This window comes from Dinoponera quadriceps, unplaced genomic scaffold, assembly GCF_001313825.1.
Source record: "Dinoponera quadriceps isolate SergipeBrazil2010 unplaced genomic scaffold, ASM131382v1 scaffold2294, whole genome shotgun sequence".
Taxonomy (NCBI): domain Eukaryota; kingdom Metazoa; phylum Arthropoda; class Insecta; order Hymenoptera; family Formicidae; genus Dinoponera; species Dinoponera quadriceps.
This window is the reverse complement of record NW_014556321.1, coordinates 1-16,406: the sequence shown is the minus strand read 5'-3', so window position 1 is coordinate 16,406 and position 16,406 is coordinate 1. Positions and strand designations below refer to the sequence as shown.

Sequence of the window (16,406 nt, the reverse complement as noted above, 5' to 3'; positions counted from 1 at the left end):
ACTCAACAAGTATACTTCATTATGGCTTCATCAACTCCTTTATCTTAATACATTAAAACACATGATTGAACCAGTAAGGTTATGAAATGAAATTGATTTTATTTGATATTTATTCTATGATATTATATGATACTTTGTAAACATAGATGGTAGCTCTTTAGAACCACAATTGAACAAAAACATATTTAAATTTAAAATGCTTATTAAAAATGTATAAATCTAAAAGCATTGAATTAATTAACATGCCTAACATATCTAATACTTGACGTACGTCTGTTACTTTTATAAAGTTCTTGTTAGTTAAATATTGACTGTAGAAGAAAACAGAGACAATAGATTTTATGGGATATTAAAAAAAACATAACTTTGTAACCTTACTGGTTCAATCATGTGTTTTAATGTATTAAGATAAAGGAGTTGATGAAGCCATAATGAAGTATACTTGTTGAGTGGTAGTTACCGTAATAATCAATACAACCGCAATAATCATCAAATTCTTCATACTTGATGCTTTTAATACAACCAAAGAAGTAAAAAATGCTCTTCACAAGTATATTTAGTCGTAGATTACGTTACATCGGAGTTATAATCGCATATTTAAAAACGATAATGTACTAAACAAGTTAATCGACTACTTATCACTTACCGTTATCCGGATTTGCAAAGGAATGCTAGTGTTGCAATTTTAATATTTTGCTACAAACGTTAGACATCAATGATTTACCGATTCCTTATAAGAGATAAAGCGTTTTCTTGATCCTTTGTCAAAGTCAATGCGGCGTATTTCTTGGTCAGAATCGTCAAAAGTCCTAGCGAATTGTATGAAATGTTTCATTCTCTCAACAATATGCTTCGTTCAGGTATTCTTACGTTCAAGACTGACAATCAGTACGAAACAATACATAAGTTTATACGTGTCAACTTGTTACAATTCGGGAAATGTATTTATTCGAACGCGATTAATGTCTACTGTCTACGATCAGGATTTGTTCAATTTCACTGAATATTTCTTTAGGATTAGCTTATTTTATTGAATTACCATTATAAATATACAATCGCAAGCAATTACACAGCAAGAAAACAATGAATTAAAAAAGTAACATAGAGAATCGTGGACAAAATATAATAAGAACGTATGGCACAATATATTTGGCAGAAAATTTCCGATCCACTTTTAATTTAATTTGTCGAGAAGATCCAAATTTGGCGAAGCGCACGTGATAATTTTCATAGCCTGTTCTTTACCGGTGCTTCCGCTTTGAATCGCTGCGAGTAAAGAGAATTTGGTAATTATTAAAATTATTTTTTTCAACATGACAATAGAATGGAATTTTGAGAATTATTTATAATTATTACTTTCGTTATAGCATTTGTAGAATAACATTTTGGCCTGTTCCAATTTGTTTGCGTCGGAGATGGTGTCCTCAAATAATTTCCAGCTTTCCACTTCGTCAAGCTCGCCATTCGCTTTCACAATCTGAAATATATTATACTGATTATTTTCCCCATTGAATTTGGTAAAATAACATCTTATATGTACCTGAATATTATTTCGACCTTTTCATTAAAAGAATGCTAATACATGAATTAGGATTTTTTTTCCTGTATAAAGTTAATTTTATTTCATCTAAAAAATTCACTTTTTTTTGTAATGAAGGTCCAATATTTGTTAACAATATTTTCTCGAAACAATTAGTTTAAGCACTTTAATCTGCAAAGCGTTAATAACATTTCCAGAATATATACTTGCATTTATCAATCCTCTAATGTAATTATTTTTAATTGAAATATTTTCCAGCCGTTTTGTATTTTTGTCAGGTTAATATTGAACTGTTTAAAACTCTACACATCATAATCCAATTGTGCATATGACTTTAAAAATAACAGTTGATATGATAAGCGAAAAACGAAAAACTTTATATTCGGCGCTGCATTCGATACGAATTTTAGCAAGGAATGAATGCTGCTAAATCATGTGAATTCACTTTTTCTGTTTTTGGGGAAAATATTGTGACCCACAATTCGTGCAAATATTGTTTTCATCGCTTTAAAAACGGTGATTTTGACATGAATGATTATCCGCGATCTGAAATGCCGAGAGATTGAAGCCGACAATTTGATTGATTTGTTGAATGAAAACCTGTCCTAAATGCACATAGAACTTGCAGAACAGCTCGGAGTTGACCAAGCAATAGTTTCAAAGATCATTTACTGAGCAAGGAATTCGGAAAGTCACTTTGCTGCACGACCACTTAATAAATTATTATTAACTTGAGCTGAGCAGTTCTTCCTCACGCAGCATACTCTACTGACTTGGCGCATTCGGATNTGACTTTAAAAATAACAGTTGATATGATAAGCGAAAAACGAAAAACTTTATATTCGGCGCTGCATTCGATACGAATTTTAGCAAGGAATGAATGCTGCTAAATCATGTGAATTCACTTTTTCTGTTTTTGGGGAAAATATTGTGACCCACAATTCGTGCAAATATTGTTTTCATCGCTTTAAAAACGGTGATTTTGACATGAATGATTATCCGCGATCTGAAATGCCGAGAGATTGAAGCCGACAATTTGATTGATTTGTTGAATGAAAACCTGTCCTAAATGCACATAGAACTTGCAGAACAGCTCGGAGTTGACCAAGCAATAGTTTCAAAGATCATTTACTGAGCAAGGAATTCGGAAAGTCACTTTGCTGCACGACCACTTAATAAATTATTATTAACTTGAGCTGAGAAGTTCTTCCTCACGCAGCGTACTCTCCTGACTTAGCGCATTCGGACCATCACGTATTTCGGTCGATGCAGCACTTTTTAGCAGGACAACGTTTTCGAGATGCGGCAGAAAATAACTCGATAAATTCATTGCTTCCAAACCGATACCTTCCTTTCGCGAAAGAATCCGACAGTTGCCCGAGAGATGACAGAGGATTATAGGAAATTAGAGAAAATATTTCGAAGATTGATTTATAGTCACTGTATCATATCATCATGCATCGTATTATATAATAAACAAATAAAATTTTAAAAAAAGAACAAACTTTTGCATACACGTAATATATTTTTATTATTCCCCCATTTTCTATCCATTTTTTAAACATTTATTGAAACAGTTTCACTGTTTAAATTCAGAAAATTCTATTATCTGTCACTAACCGGCAGAATAATCTTAAGATTCCATATAACTAAAATAACTAAAATAGTTAGCATTTTCCAACTACATATACGCACGTTATTAACTTATTTATTGATTGTTCAAAGAAGTAAGAATGTTACGTTAAATCAAGAATTTGTTACTGCGATAACTATAATGTTTAGAAACGATTATGTACCCTTATGAAATCCTGGTAACCTCGTAATCATACGTTGCGTGTTAAGACTATTTTGTCGTTTGCATATTTAATCTAAGTATACATACATTGCCAAACTTTACTAGAGCACAATGGATCTTCTCCGGACGTCGTTCAACTGCAACATACAAGTTACATGAAATAAGTTTTATGTGAGGTTTCAAGTTTTGTATGAAATGGTTAAGTAACGGCAGTCAATTATTTACAGCGATACCCTCGCTTTTATGTCAAAAACGCAAAACTGTTGAATAACTTTCAATAACTATAAAAAGTCGTTAAAAATATAGGGGGATAAATGTTTTCTTGTTAAAAAAAAAAATGATTCTCAAGCTGAAAATCCTTCTTAATGTGGCATAAGGAATCATCGTTATGACACATAAAAAAATTTATTTTATTTTTTATCTTATTCCTTTTAATGTCCTAAATTTCAATGTTTACCTGGCTTTCCGCCCAATTCTTCTTCGCATTTTGCAAAATATTGATTGAAACTTCGTGAATTTTTGACATCGAAACCGTTAATCCCCGTCTAACCGGGTCAGTCACACCAAAAAATATAAAAGAGATTTCATTTTTCCTTAATAATCTAATGAAATATCTGTCGGTTTATAATTTTATCAGATCTAATATAATACTTTTAACGAAATTTCAACCGTTCAAATATTTAGGTTCGATTTTTTCGCAAATTCTTTAACTTAAACAAGTGAGAAAAGAAAACGTATTGTGAAATATATATATTGCGAATACACCGTGAATTCGCAAAAAATTTGACTCGTGGCTCGATGCTAACCATAACAGCAAGCACACCTGCGATAATCACCAAAGTCTTCATGCTAGATCTTCTAAGTGTGCGCAAGGAGATAATAAATATGGTGCGAAAGGATTTTAACTGCAAACTATCCTGCAACGAATAAGCAGCTGCGTATTTATAGGAGACTTTCTAGGACACGAAAGCAATATCTAGTTTCCTATAATAAATGTTTATCGTCATAATCCACTTAATTTATATTACTAGAATGTTAATATTACGAAAACAAGAATAAAACCATGAAAAAAAATCCGACGTTTATCATTTGATTGATACTTTCCATATAAATATAGTACATGTAATATGGAAATTAATATATACGTCAGAAGACGCATGTGCAAACAATAATTAAGCGCGAGCGTGGTATAATAGACAGCGCACCAGTCTACTATGCTATAGAGGTCCCGGTTTCGCGCCCCGGCAGAACCAAATAAGAAAAAGAATTTTTCTTACGCACGTAGCTCCTCTTGGTGGCCTGGCAAACCGCCAAGTGTAATCTCATGCCAAAGAAACACTTCTCTCCAACTCCCGTTCGGAACTGGTGTAAAACTGTAGGTCACATATGCATGAGTACAATCTGTGCGCACCAAATGCATATGGAAATGGGAGAAGTGCCCTATGCTCCGAATAGGAGTTAAAGGGAAGAATTCCATTCAATTCAAACAAAATTAATTTGAGAACGTAAAGACAAGAATGTAGATAATTTTATAATATAATATAATTTGGCAATTTAACTAGGTGATTTTTTTCTGGCCAAGAGATAAATCATATTTTGAGAGGAGAAAATGAATGAACCATGTTGTGACAGTACCGGTCTGAAATTAATATTAAATAGAAAATCAAGTAGGTTAAGTGAACTTTGCTCGGTGACCGGTTTGCATTTTTGTGTTTCGCGAAAGTGCGTTCCACGTACTTCCCTGCAAACATAACTTTCACGTTCTTATTAGATACTTATTAACACATTCCGTGCCGCGTGGAGCGTACACGCCCCCCGCTGAACTTTCCCTTCAGGCCGTTTGGGATTCTCAACGAAAAACGAAGTATTTCTTTTTAATTTATTGTAAAGTCAAGTAAAGGCATCTTAATATGATGTATACCGCATTTATCGTAGTGTGGGGTGTGCATACCCCACGCGGTGTGGCAGTCATATTCTTTCGACTGTCTTTTATTCAAACAGCAGAGACTGAGTTTCTTTTTTTTTCGACTGGCTTTTGTGCAAACGGCAGAGATCTTGTATCGTTCAGTCATTTCTTCGCGTGTTGTTGAAGCAACAATTAGTGTTTGATTTAAAGCTAATGATTATTTAGTTCAGTGTGTTTCTAAAGTAAAATCAAACGGAGGATACATAACATACGGTATGTATATAGAAAAGGTTACATAGGGAACCGTGGACAAAATATAATAAGAACGTATGGCATAATATATTCGGCAGAAAATTTCCGATACACTTTTAATTTAATTTGTCGAGAAGATCCTTAATTGACGCACTGCACGTGATAATTTTCATAGTCTGCTCTTTACCGGTGCTTTCGCTTGGAATCGCTGCGAGTAAAGAGAATTTGGTAATTATTAAAATTATTTTTTTCAACATGACAATAGAATGGAATTTTTAGAATTATTTATTAATTATTACTTTCGTTAAAGCATTTGTCGAATAACATATTGGCCTGTTTCAATCTGTTTGCGTCGGAGATAGTGGCCTCAATTGATTTCCAGGCTTCCTCTTTGTCAAGCTCGCCATTCGCTTTCACAATCTGAAATATATTATACTGATTATTTTCCTCATTGAATTTGGTAAAATAACATCTTCTTATATGTACCTGAATCTTATTTCGACTTTTTCATTAAAAGAATTTTTAATACATAAACTAGGATTTTTCTTCCTGTATAAAGTTAATTTTATTTCATCTAAAAAATTCACTTTTTTTTGTAATGAAGGTTCAATATTTGTTAACAATATTTTCTCGAAACAATTAGTTTAAGCACCTTAATCTGCAAAGCGTTAATAACATTTCCAGAATATATACTTGCATTTATCAATCCTCTAATGTAATTATTTTTAATTGAAATATTTTCCAGCCGTTTTGTATTTTTGTCAGGTTAATATTGAACTGTTTAAAACTCTACACATCATAATCCAATTGTGCATATGACTTTAAAAATAACAGTTGATATGATAAGCGAAAAACGAAAAACTTTATATTCGGCGCTGCATTCGATACGAATTTTAGCAAGGAATGAATGCTGCTAAATCATGTGAATTCACTTTTTCTGTTCTTGGGGGAAATATTGTGACCCACAATTCGTGCAAATATTGTTTTCATCGCTTTAAAAACGGTGATTTTGACATGAATGATTGTCCGCGCTCTGAAATGCCGAGAGATTGAAACCGACAATTTGATTGATTTGTTGAATGAAAACCTGTCCCAAATGCACATAGAACTTGCGGAACAGTTCGGAGTTGCACAAGCAATAGTTTCAAAGATCATTTACTGAGCAAGGAATTCGGAAAGTCACTTTGCTGCACGACCACTTAATAAATTATTATTAACTTGAGCTGAGAAGTTCTTCCTCACGCAGCGTACTCTCCTGACTTAGCGCATTCGGACCATCACGTATTTCGGTCGATGCAGCACTTTTTAGCAGGACAACGTTTTCGAGATGCGGCAGAAAATAACTCGATAAATTCATTGCTTCCAAACCGATACCTTCCTTTCGCGAAAGAATCCGACAGTTGCCCGAGAGATGACAGAGGATTATAGGAAATTAGAGAAAATATTTCGAAGATTGATTTATAGTCACTGTATCATATCATCATGCATCGTATTATATAATAAACAAATAAAATTTAAAAAAAAGAACAAACTTTTGCATACACGTAATATATTTTTATTATTCCCCCATTTTCTATCCATTTTTTAAACATTTATTGAAACAGTTTCACTGTTTAAATTCAGAAAATTCTATTATCTGTCACTAACCGGCAGGATAATCTTAAGATTCCATATAACTAAAATAACTAAAATAGTTAGCATTTTCCAACTACATATACGCACGTTATTATTTATTGATTGTTCAAAGAAGTAAGGATGTTTCGTTAAATCAAGAATTTGTTACTGCGATAACTATAATGTTTAGAAACGATTGTGTACCTTTATGAAATCCTGGTAACTTCGTAATCATACGTTGCGTGTTAAGACTATTTTGTCGTTTGCATATTTAATCTAAGTATACATACCTTGCCAAACTTTACTAGAGCACAATGGATCTTCTCCGGACGTCGTTCAACTGCGACATACAAGTTACATGAAATAAGTTTTATGTGAGGTTTCAAGTTTATGAAATGGTTAAGTAACGGCATTCAATTATTTACAGCGATACCCTCGCCTTTATGTCAAAAACGCAAAACTGTTGCATAACTCTCAAATAACCCCAAAAAGTCGTTAAAAATATAGGACGATAAATATTTTCTTGTTAAAAAAAATAAATGATTCTCATGTTGAATCCTTTTTAATGTGGCATTATGAAATCATCGTTATGACATATAAAAAAATTATTTTATTTTTTATCTTATTCCTTTGAATGTCCTAAATTTCACTGCTTACCTGGCGTCCCGCCCAATTCTTCTTCGCATTTTGCATAATGTTGATAGAAATTTCGTAAACTTTCGACCTTAAAACCGTTAACCATCGTCTAACAGGGCCAGTCATACCAAAAAATATAAAAGTCATTTTATTTTTGCTTAATAATTTAATGAAATATCTGTCGGTTTACAATTTTATCGTATCTAATCTAACACTTTTAACGAAATTTCAATTGTTCAAAGATTTACGTTGGATTTTTTCGCAAATTTTTTAACTTAAACAAGTGAGAGAAGAAAACGTATTTTGAAATATATATATTGCGAATAACACCGTGAATTCGCAAAAAATTTGATTCGTCGCTCGATGCTTACCATAACAGCCAGCACACCTGCAATAATCACCAAAGTCTTCATGCTAGATCTTTTAAGTTTGCGCAAGGAGATAATAAATATGGTACGAAAGGATGTTAACTGCAAACTATCCTGCAACGAATAAGCAGCTGCGTATTTATAGGCGATTTACTAGGACATGAAAGCAATATCTAGTTTCCTATATAAACTGTTTTTTGTCATAATCCTCTTACTTTATATTATTAGAATGTAAATATTACGAAAACAAGAATAAAACCATGAAAAAAAATCCGACGTTTATCATTTGATTGATACTTTCCATATAAATATAGTACATGTAATATGGAAATTAATATACGTCAGAAGACGTATGTGCAAACAATAATTAAGCGCGAGCGTGGTATAATAGACAGCGCACCAGTCTACTATGCTATAGAGGTCCCGGTTTCGCGCCCCGGCAGAACCAAATAAGAAAAAGAATTTTTCTTACGCACGTAGCTCCTCTTGGTGGCCTGGCAAACCGCCAAGTGTAATCTCATGCCAAAGAAACACTTCTCTCCAACTGCCGTTCGGAACCTGCGTAAAACTGTAGGTCCCGTATGCATGCGTACAATCTGTGCGCTCCACATGCATATGCAAGAGGGAAAAGTGCCCTATGCTCCGAATAGCAGTTAAAGGAAAGAATTCAAACAATAATTAAATTGAAAACCTAAAGAAAAATATATAGATAATTTTATAATATAATTTGGCAATTTAACTCGGTGATTTTTTACTGGAGAAGAGATAAATAATATTTTGAGGAAAGAAAATGAAAGAACCATGTTGTGACAGTACCGGTCCGAAATTAATATTAAATAGTCTTACCTACAATAAACTATCAAGTGTCGTATTTAAGAAAAAATTAGCTATGCATCTAATGTCCTACGATGATAATAATTCTGTACCCATAACATCAAAAATAACTCGCCATGAAATTAAAAAAAAGAAGGCAGCTTCAATTCAGTTAAAATTCGTTGTAAAATTTGTTATGGAAATAACGTTAAAATGTTTGGTTCAAAATCTACAAGAAATTCCACTATAAAAGTTTTAACATTCTGCGATAGTTGTTCAAATGAACCACATTTATGTTTGCCTTGTTTCAACAAAGCTCATCGCAATATGCCTTTGTGATTTTTAGCAACTTTGTAACATAAACAATAATATCAGACGTATTTAAAATAAAATATTTTATTTTATATCAATTTAGACCAATTAAATTATTATTTAGGAGCACGTGACTCGCCTAGTAAGTGTTCGACCGTGTGTTTGTTAAAACAACTCCTTAAAAATTAAATTTATTGCTTTGTTGTCTAATTCACATTAAATTCTACACCATTTTTTTCATAATTACGGTCTTGTATTATTGAAAAACCATAAGGCATACGTCAAAAAACAAGTTTATTTAATCGTAAAAGTGTGAGGTGTATATGCCCCACGCGGCCTGAACGGAAAGTCTCTAAAAATCGGTCCGGCACGAAACGTATTAAAGACTTGCACTGACAACCTTCATGTTCTTATTATATTTTGTCAATTAACTTATTCGACATCTGTGACAAATAAGATAAGAAGTTACCGGGTGTAATGGCCACGCTTGTTCTTATTAATTGTGTAACGATTCGTTTTGGAAAATATAAATCATGTAGAGCTTGAATACTATCGAATTCTTTTACGGCATGGAATTATAATGTTTGTACCATCATTTGCGTGGTCCGAGTAGGTCAGTAATAACGGCGATAAATTTATCTGAATAGAGATCTGCTAGTACAAACCTGTTCGGTCGGATTATTTAATGATTGCTACATCAAAACTATAACATGATATGCAATCTGACTCCGATGATGCTCGATTGAATAGAAAGAAAGGATATAGTCAATACGAGACTTTGCAGAATTATTAAATTAATGTAAAAGATCGATCGTGATTGTGAAATAAAATATAAAGTATACATTACAAAATTACAAAAACTAAAATTACGCAATTTTGGAAGATTACAATTTTTACAATAATATAAACTTTAATTATTATTAAACATCGATTATCGAATATCGATTCAATATATGAATTTAATAAGACGATAATAAATCTTTTCGACCAATTTAATATTACTTTTTTGAAAATTACAGAGATAAGTTGGTCAAAACTTCATGACTTAATTTTAATGAAAAATAGCACTGTGTAAAAAGTTGGTGTCAAACACGAAACTCACATATAGCATGTTTATAACAGACAATCAACATGTTTATCAAAGAAGATGGAAGAACCACAAGAGAACCACTTTGAGTAATAATAAATTTATTATAAATATAAAAACAAACATAATACATTAAAAATAAACGTTACAAATAAAATAAACATTACTCGAAATGAGCAAATAATTTTTTCATTTAAATCACATTTTTTTTAAGTTCTTCAGTAAGACGATTCGAAAGTGAGCTTTTTATTTTTGTTCGCGTGATTGTTTATCTAGCGTCAATCATATTTTATTGAATCATTAGCACCAATATACGAGTCAACAAAGAAGGATAAATCAAAGCAAAGTGATACAGAAAATCTCAAGAAATCATATTACTCCTGTATTTTATATATGAAACTTTACAACCACATACTGATACTTTACAAATATATTCAGAAGCAATCTATATAAACTATACAAATCTATACAAACTAAGTTTTTACTGTAATTGGTCAACGAGAGATACAGCTGATAAACTGCATTTAATAATTTGCATCGTTTGTTCGTCGCCGATAGCTCCACTGGCAACCGCTGAAATTACAAAGAATCCGGTTGTGAGTAGTTGGATAAATATTTTCCAAGATGAAAATAAAATTGTTTACCATTACGGTGGCACTTGGACAATATTCCCTGCGCTTGTTCCAATCTGCCGCGTATGATATAAGATCCCCAAATCTCTTCATAGCTGACTCTATTTTATACTCGTGATTTGCGTCAAGAATCTGGAACAGATGAAATCGATTATTTTGTACGTGTTATTATATCATGCAATATGATTTTTTCATTGAATAGACCTTCGTAAATATTTATAATTATAAAACGTAAGTACTTAAAGTTTTTCGTTGGTTTTCTGTAATTTTTAATATAAAATAGTAACTAGAAACTATCTATAGGAAAACGTTTATCAGATTAAATGTGGAATCTACTTGAGTTCCCCACTTAGAATTCCATGTTTAAAACATTATATAATACTTTAAACCTGATTCCGCACAGAATTCCCAACTAAAGAATCCATAATCTTTTTAAAAAATCGGACTGAATTCCTTGTTTTTATATATTCTATCTAAATAATTTTTTACCTCTTCTATCCTACGTCTACATTTTTTGAACAGTGTAGACGAGAGACATCTATCTTAATTGCAATCAACATAACATAAATAACATTTTAAGAAAGAATGTTCGCGATAACGTTAATTTTAGACGTCTCTTTTGTTTTTACTTGTAAGGCATGTCAGAGCAGCACGATTAAATTCAAAATATTGAATATTTATTAAATAGAAATGTATACATACCCCGCCGTCCTTTATTATCGCGCATTTGATCATATCGATATGGGGCTCAGCTGTAACGTGGAAGTTGCAAATGTAATTGTGAGATAACTATGTATGTGTTAGGTGAGACTTTGAAGGCTATGTGTATTATAATTAATTGGAACTAATCTATAGCATCATCGTCGCTTCTTCAATAAAGAATTCAAAGCTCTTGAGTTTATTATCCTAAGTCAAATCAGTGAAAATATCATTGATTAAATCAGTAAAATAGTATTGTGCCCATCATGAGTGAGTGTTCACTAATTTTTTGTGGGAACACTTCCACTTAGCTCTTTAGTTTATACTTTATTAAAGGATGTTAGCGAAGATTATCAACGCATGAGTATTTAAATCTCTCGATAATTGTGTCCTCTATCAGAAAAGTAGGAAAGGAGTAACGAGATTGCAAATCTCTGGCTACTTTTATCAGACTATTCAATTATAAAATCGTTGTTGCAAGGAAAAAGCTTAATTATATTTATGTAATTTTTTACATGTTATGTTATCTTTTGTATGTTCCATATTGTAATACTAACTTGGTGACCCGCCCAATTCTTCGTTACACTCTGCAAAGACCTGATTGAATTTTTATAATCGTTTGACGTTAAAACCAGAAACTACTGACTGAAAGAATTCAACGGCCAAATGTAAACGATAGCTTAGTTTTGGTTTAATAATAAAATGCAATAGCCACTTTAATCGATTTATAACGGAAATGAATTTTCTATTTGCAAGAAGTAACTAATTTAATTGTATTATTACTGAAAGTTTTTTCCAGATGATTTCGATATCATCAGGAAGAAAATAAATTAATTAATAATAATTTACTGTTTGAATAATTTGTGCAAATGAAGAGCCTTACTATAACCCCGAATGAAACTTATGGCTGTAACATCTATAGATAAGAACTCTGGCGGTAAAGCAATAAATTATCATATTATCAAAGCGAAAATACAATAAATACCGCTGAAATCGATATAGACCCAAGGTAATAAATAGTGCTGAAATCAATATAGGCCAAAGGTAATAAAACGAAAGCCAAGAGTGTTTATTTAAATAAAGTAGTAATAATATAACAATAACATCGAAGGCACCGTTAATACTTCGTGAGTTCACAATGAATTCTTTACTACATAGCTTGGTACTTACCATAACGGTTAATATACCCACTATGGTCACTAAAGTTTTCATCTTGTAGTATCCTTCAGTGTGTGCCAGAAAATATTAGATGCACTCTGAGAGAGGCGTTTTATAGATTGTTTTGCATTCAAAGTGCAATCTATATTTATAAAGAATTTGTAATGTCATCAACATTCTGATGCCTCGTTTATACGTGTCAACTTATCACAATTCTGGAAATGGATTTATTCGATCGTGATTAATGTCTACTATCTACAATCAGGATTTGTTCAGTTTCACTGAAAGTCTCTTTAGGATTAGCTAATTTTATTGAATTGCCATTATAAACATACAATTGCAAGCAATTACACTGCAAGAAAACAATATATAGAAAAGGTTACATATGGAATCGTGGACAAAATATAATAAAAACGTATGGCATAATATATTCGGCAGAAAATTTCCGATCAACGTTTAATTTAATTTGTCGAGAAGATCCACAATTGCTGAAGCGCACGTGACAATTTTCATAGTCTGCTCTTTACCGGTGCTTCCGCCTTGAATCGCTGCGAATAAAGAGAATTTGGTAATTATTAAAATTATTTTTTTCAACATGACAATAGAATGGAATTTTAAGAATTATTTATTAATTATTACTTTCGTTATAGCATTTGTGGAATAACATTTTGGCCTGTTTCAATTTATTTGCGTCGGTGATGGTCTCCTCAATTGATTTCAAGGTTTCCTCTTTGTCAAACTCGCCATTCGCTTTCACAATCTGAAATATATTATATTGATTATTTTCCCCATTGAATTTGGTAAAATAACATCTTCTTATTTGTACCTGAATCTTATTTCGTACTTTTCATTAAAAGAATTCTTAATACACAACTAGAATTTTTTTTCTTGTATAAAGTTAATTTTATTTCATCTAAAAAATTCATTCTTTTTGTAATGAACGGCCAATATTTGCTAACAATATTTTCGCGAAACAATTAGTTTAAGCACTTTGCTTAACAAGCGACACAATTAGTTTAATCTGCAAAGCGTTAATAACATTTCAAGAATATATACTTGCATTTATCAATCCTCTAATGTAATTATTTTAAATTGAAATATTTTCCAGCCGTTTTGTATTTTTGTCAGGTTAATATTGAACTGTTTAAAACGCTACTCATCATGATCCAATGGTGCATATGACTTTAAAAATAACAGTTGATATGATAAGCGAAAAACGAAAAACTTTATATTCGACGCTGCATTCGATACGAATTCTAGCAAGGAATGAATGCTGCTAAAGCATGTGAATTCACTTTTTCTGTTTTTGGGGAAAATATTGTGTCCCACAATTCGTGCAAATATTGTTTTCATCGCTTTAAAAACGGTGATTTTGACATTAATGATTGTCCGCGCACTAAAATGCCGAGAGATGAAGCGGACAATTTGATTGATTTGTTGAATGAAAACTTCTCCTAAATACACATAGAACTTGCAAAACAGCTCGGAGTTGACCAAGCAATAGTTTCAAAGATCATTCACTGAGCAAGAAATTCGGAAAGTCACTTTGTTGCACGACCACTTAATAAATTATTATTAACTTGAGCTGAGAAGTTCTTCTTCACGCAGCGTACTCTCCTGACTTGGCGCATTTCGATCATCACGTATTTCGATCGATGCAGCACTTTTTAGCAGGACAACGTTTTCGAGATGTGGCAGAAATGGCTCGATAAATTCATTGCTCCCAAACCGATACATTTCTTTCGCTTTCGCGAAAGAATCCTACAGTTGCCCGAGAGATGACAAAAGATTATAGGAAATGAAAGAAAATATTTCGAAGAATGATAGTCCCTGTATCATATCATCATGTATCGTATTATATAATAAACAAATGAAATTTAAAAAAAGACAAAACTTTTGCATACATCTAATATATTTTTATTATTCCCCTATTTCCTATCCATTTTTTAAACTTTTATTGAAACAGTTTCTCCGTTTAAATACAGAAAATGCTATTATCTGTCACTAACCGGCAGGATAATCTTAAGATTCCATATAACTAAAATAACTAAAATAGTTAGAATTTTCCGCCTACATATACGCACGTTATTATTTATTGATTGTTCAAAAAAGTATGAATGTTACGTTAAATCAAGAATTTGTTGCTGCGATAACTTTAATGTTTAGAAACGATTGTGTACCGTTATGAAATCCTGGTAACCTCGTAATCACACGTTGCGTTTTAAGACTATTTTGTCATTTGCATATTTAATCTAAGTATACATACCTTGCCAAGCTTTACTAGAGCACAATGGATCTTCTCCGGATGTAGTTCAACTGCGACATACAAGTTATGTGGAATAAATTTTTTATAAGGTTTCAATCCTGTGAAATGGTTAAGTAACGGCAGTAAATGATCTACAGCGAAATCTTCACTTTTATGTCAAAAACGCAAAACTGTTGAATAACTTTCAATTAATCCCAAAAAGCGGTTAAAAATATAGGACGATAAATGTTTCGTTGTTAAAAAAAATTAAATGATTCTCATCCTGAATCCTTCTTAATGTGGCATTATGAAATCATCGTTATGACACATAAAAAAGATTATTTTATTTTTTATCTTATTCCTTTAAATGTCCTAAATTTCAATGTTTACCTGACGTTCCGCCCAATTCTTCGTCGCACTTTGCATACTGTTGATAGAAATTTCGTAACTTTTCGACATTTAAACCGTTAACCACAGTCTAACAGGACCAGTCGTACCAAAAAATATAAAAGTCATTTTATTTTTGCTTAATAATCTAATGAAATATCTGTCTCTTTATAATTTTATCATAAATTTATCATATCTAATCTAACACTTTTAACGAAATTTCAACTGTTCAAAGATTTAGGTTTTATTTTTTCGCAAATTTTTTAAATTAAACAAGTGAGAGAAGAAAATGTATTTTGAAATATATATATTGCGAATAACACCGTGAATTCGCAAAAAATTTGACTTGTCGTTCGATGCTTACCATAACAGCCAGCACACCTGCAATAATCACCAAAGTTTTCATGCTAGATCTTCTAACTTTGCGCAAGGAGATAATAAATACGGTGCGAAAGGATGTTAACTGCAAACTATCCTGCAACGAATAAGCAGCTGCGTATTTATAGACGATTTACTAGGACATGAAAGCAATATCTAGTTTCCTATATTAACTGTTTATCGTCATAATCCACTTAATTTATGTTACTAGAATGTTAATATTACGAAAACAAGAATACGATGAAAATAAATCGGACATGCTTATCATTTGACTGATACTTTTTATCTAAATATAGTACATATAATATAACAATTAATATACGTCAAAATACGCATGTGCAAACAATAATTGAGCGCGAGCGTGGTATGATAGACAGCGCACCAGTCTACTGTGCTAGATGTCAACTGTTCGCTCCCCGACAGGTCCAAATAAGAAAAAGAATTTTTGTTACGTTCGTAGCTGCTATTGGTGGCCTGGCAAGAGTACCTGGCAAGAGACCTCCAAGAGTATAATCTCTTGCTAAAGAAAGACATTTCTCCAACTGCCGTTCGGAACCTGCGTAAAACTGTAGGTCCCGTATGCA

The 16,406-nt window shown here is 32.1% G+C and overlaps 2 protein-coding genes across 3 annotated transcripts; both read right to left on the bottom strand.

Annotated features, from left to right (window-relative positions):
* Window positions 1-1,006: 1,006 nt before the first annotated feature.
* On the bottom strand, window positions 1,007-4,235 carry LOC106747251. 2 transcript variants are annotated; one of them, XM_014624604.1, is made up of 5 exons: window positions 4,142-4,225; window positions 3,793-3,880; window positions 3,423-3,472; window positions 1,357-1,477; window positions 1,007-1,266 (listed from the first exon to the last, which is right to left on the bottom strand). In XM_014624604.1, the coding sequence occupies exons 1-5, from the start codon at window positions 4,181-4,183 to the stop codon at window positions 1,175-1,177; spliced, it is 393 nt and encodes a 130-aa protein (XP_014480090.1). In that variant the 5' UTR covers window positions 4,184-4,225; the 3' UTR covers window positions 1,007-1,174. The 2 variants fall into 2 exon arrangements, with proteins under 2 accessions (XP_014480090.1, XP_014480092.1); XM_014624606.1 differs by lacking the exon at window positions 3,793-3,880 and having other exon boundaries at window positions 4,159-4,235.
* A 9,021-nt stretch (window positions 4,236-13,256) lies between these two features.
* On the bottom strand, window positions 13,257-15,850 carry LOC106747250. Its single transcript, XM_014624603.1, has 5 exons — window positions 15,809-15,850; window positions 15,448-15,535; window positions 15,079-15,128; window positions 13,452-13,572; window positions 13,257-13,360 (listed from the first exon to the last, which is right to left on the bottom strand). The coding sequence occupies exons 1-5, from the start codon at window positions 15,848-15,850 to the stop codon at window positions 13,269-13,271; spliced, it is 393 nt and encodes a 130-aa protein (XP_014480089.1). The 3' UTR covers window positions 13,257-13,268.
* Window positions 15,851-16,406: the final 556 nt, after the last annotated feature.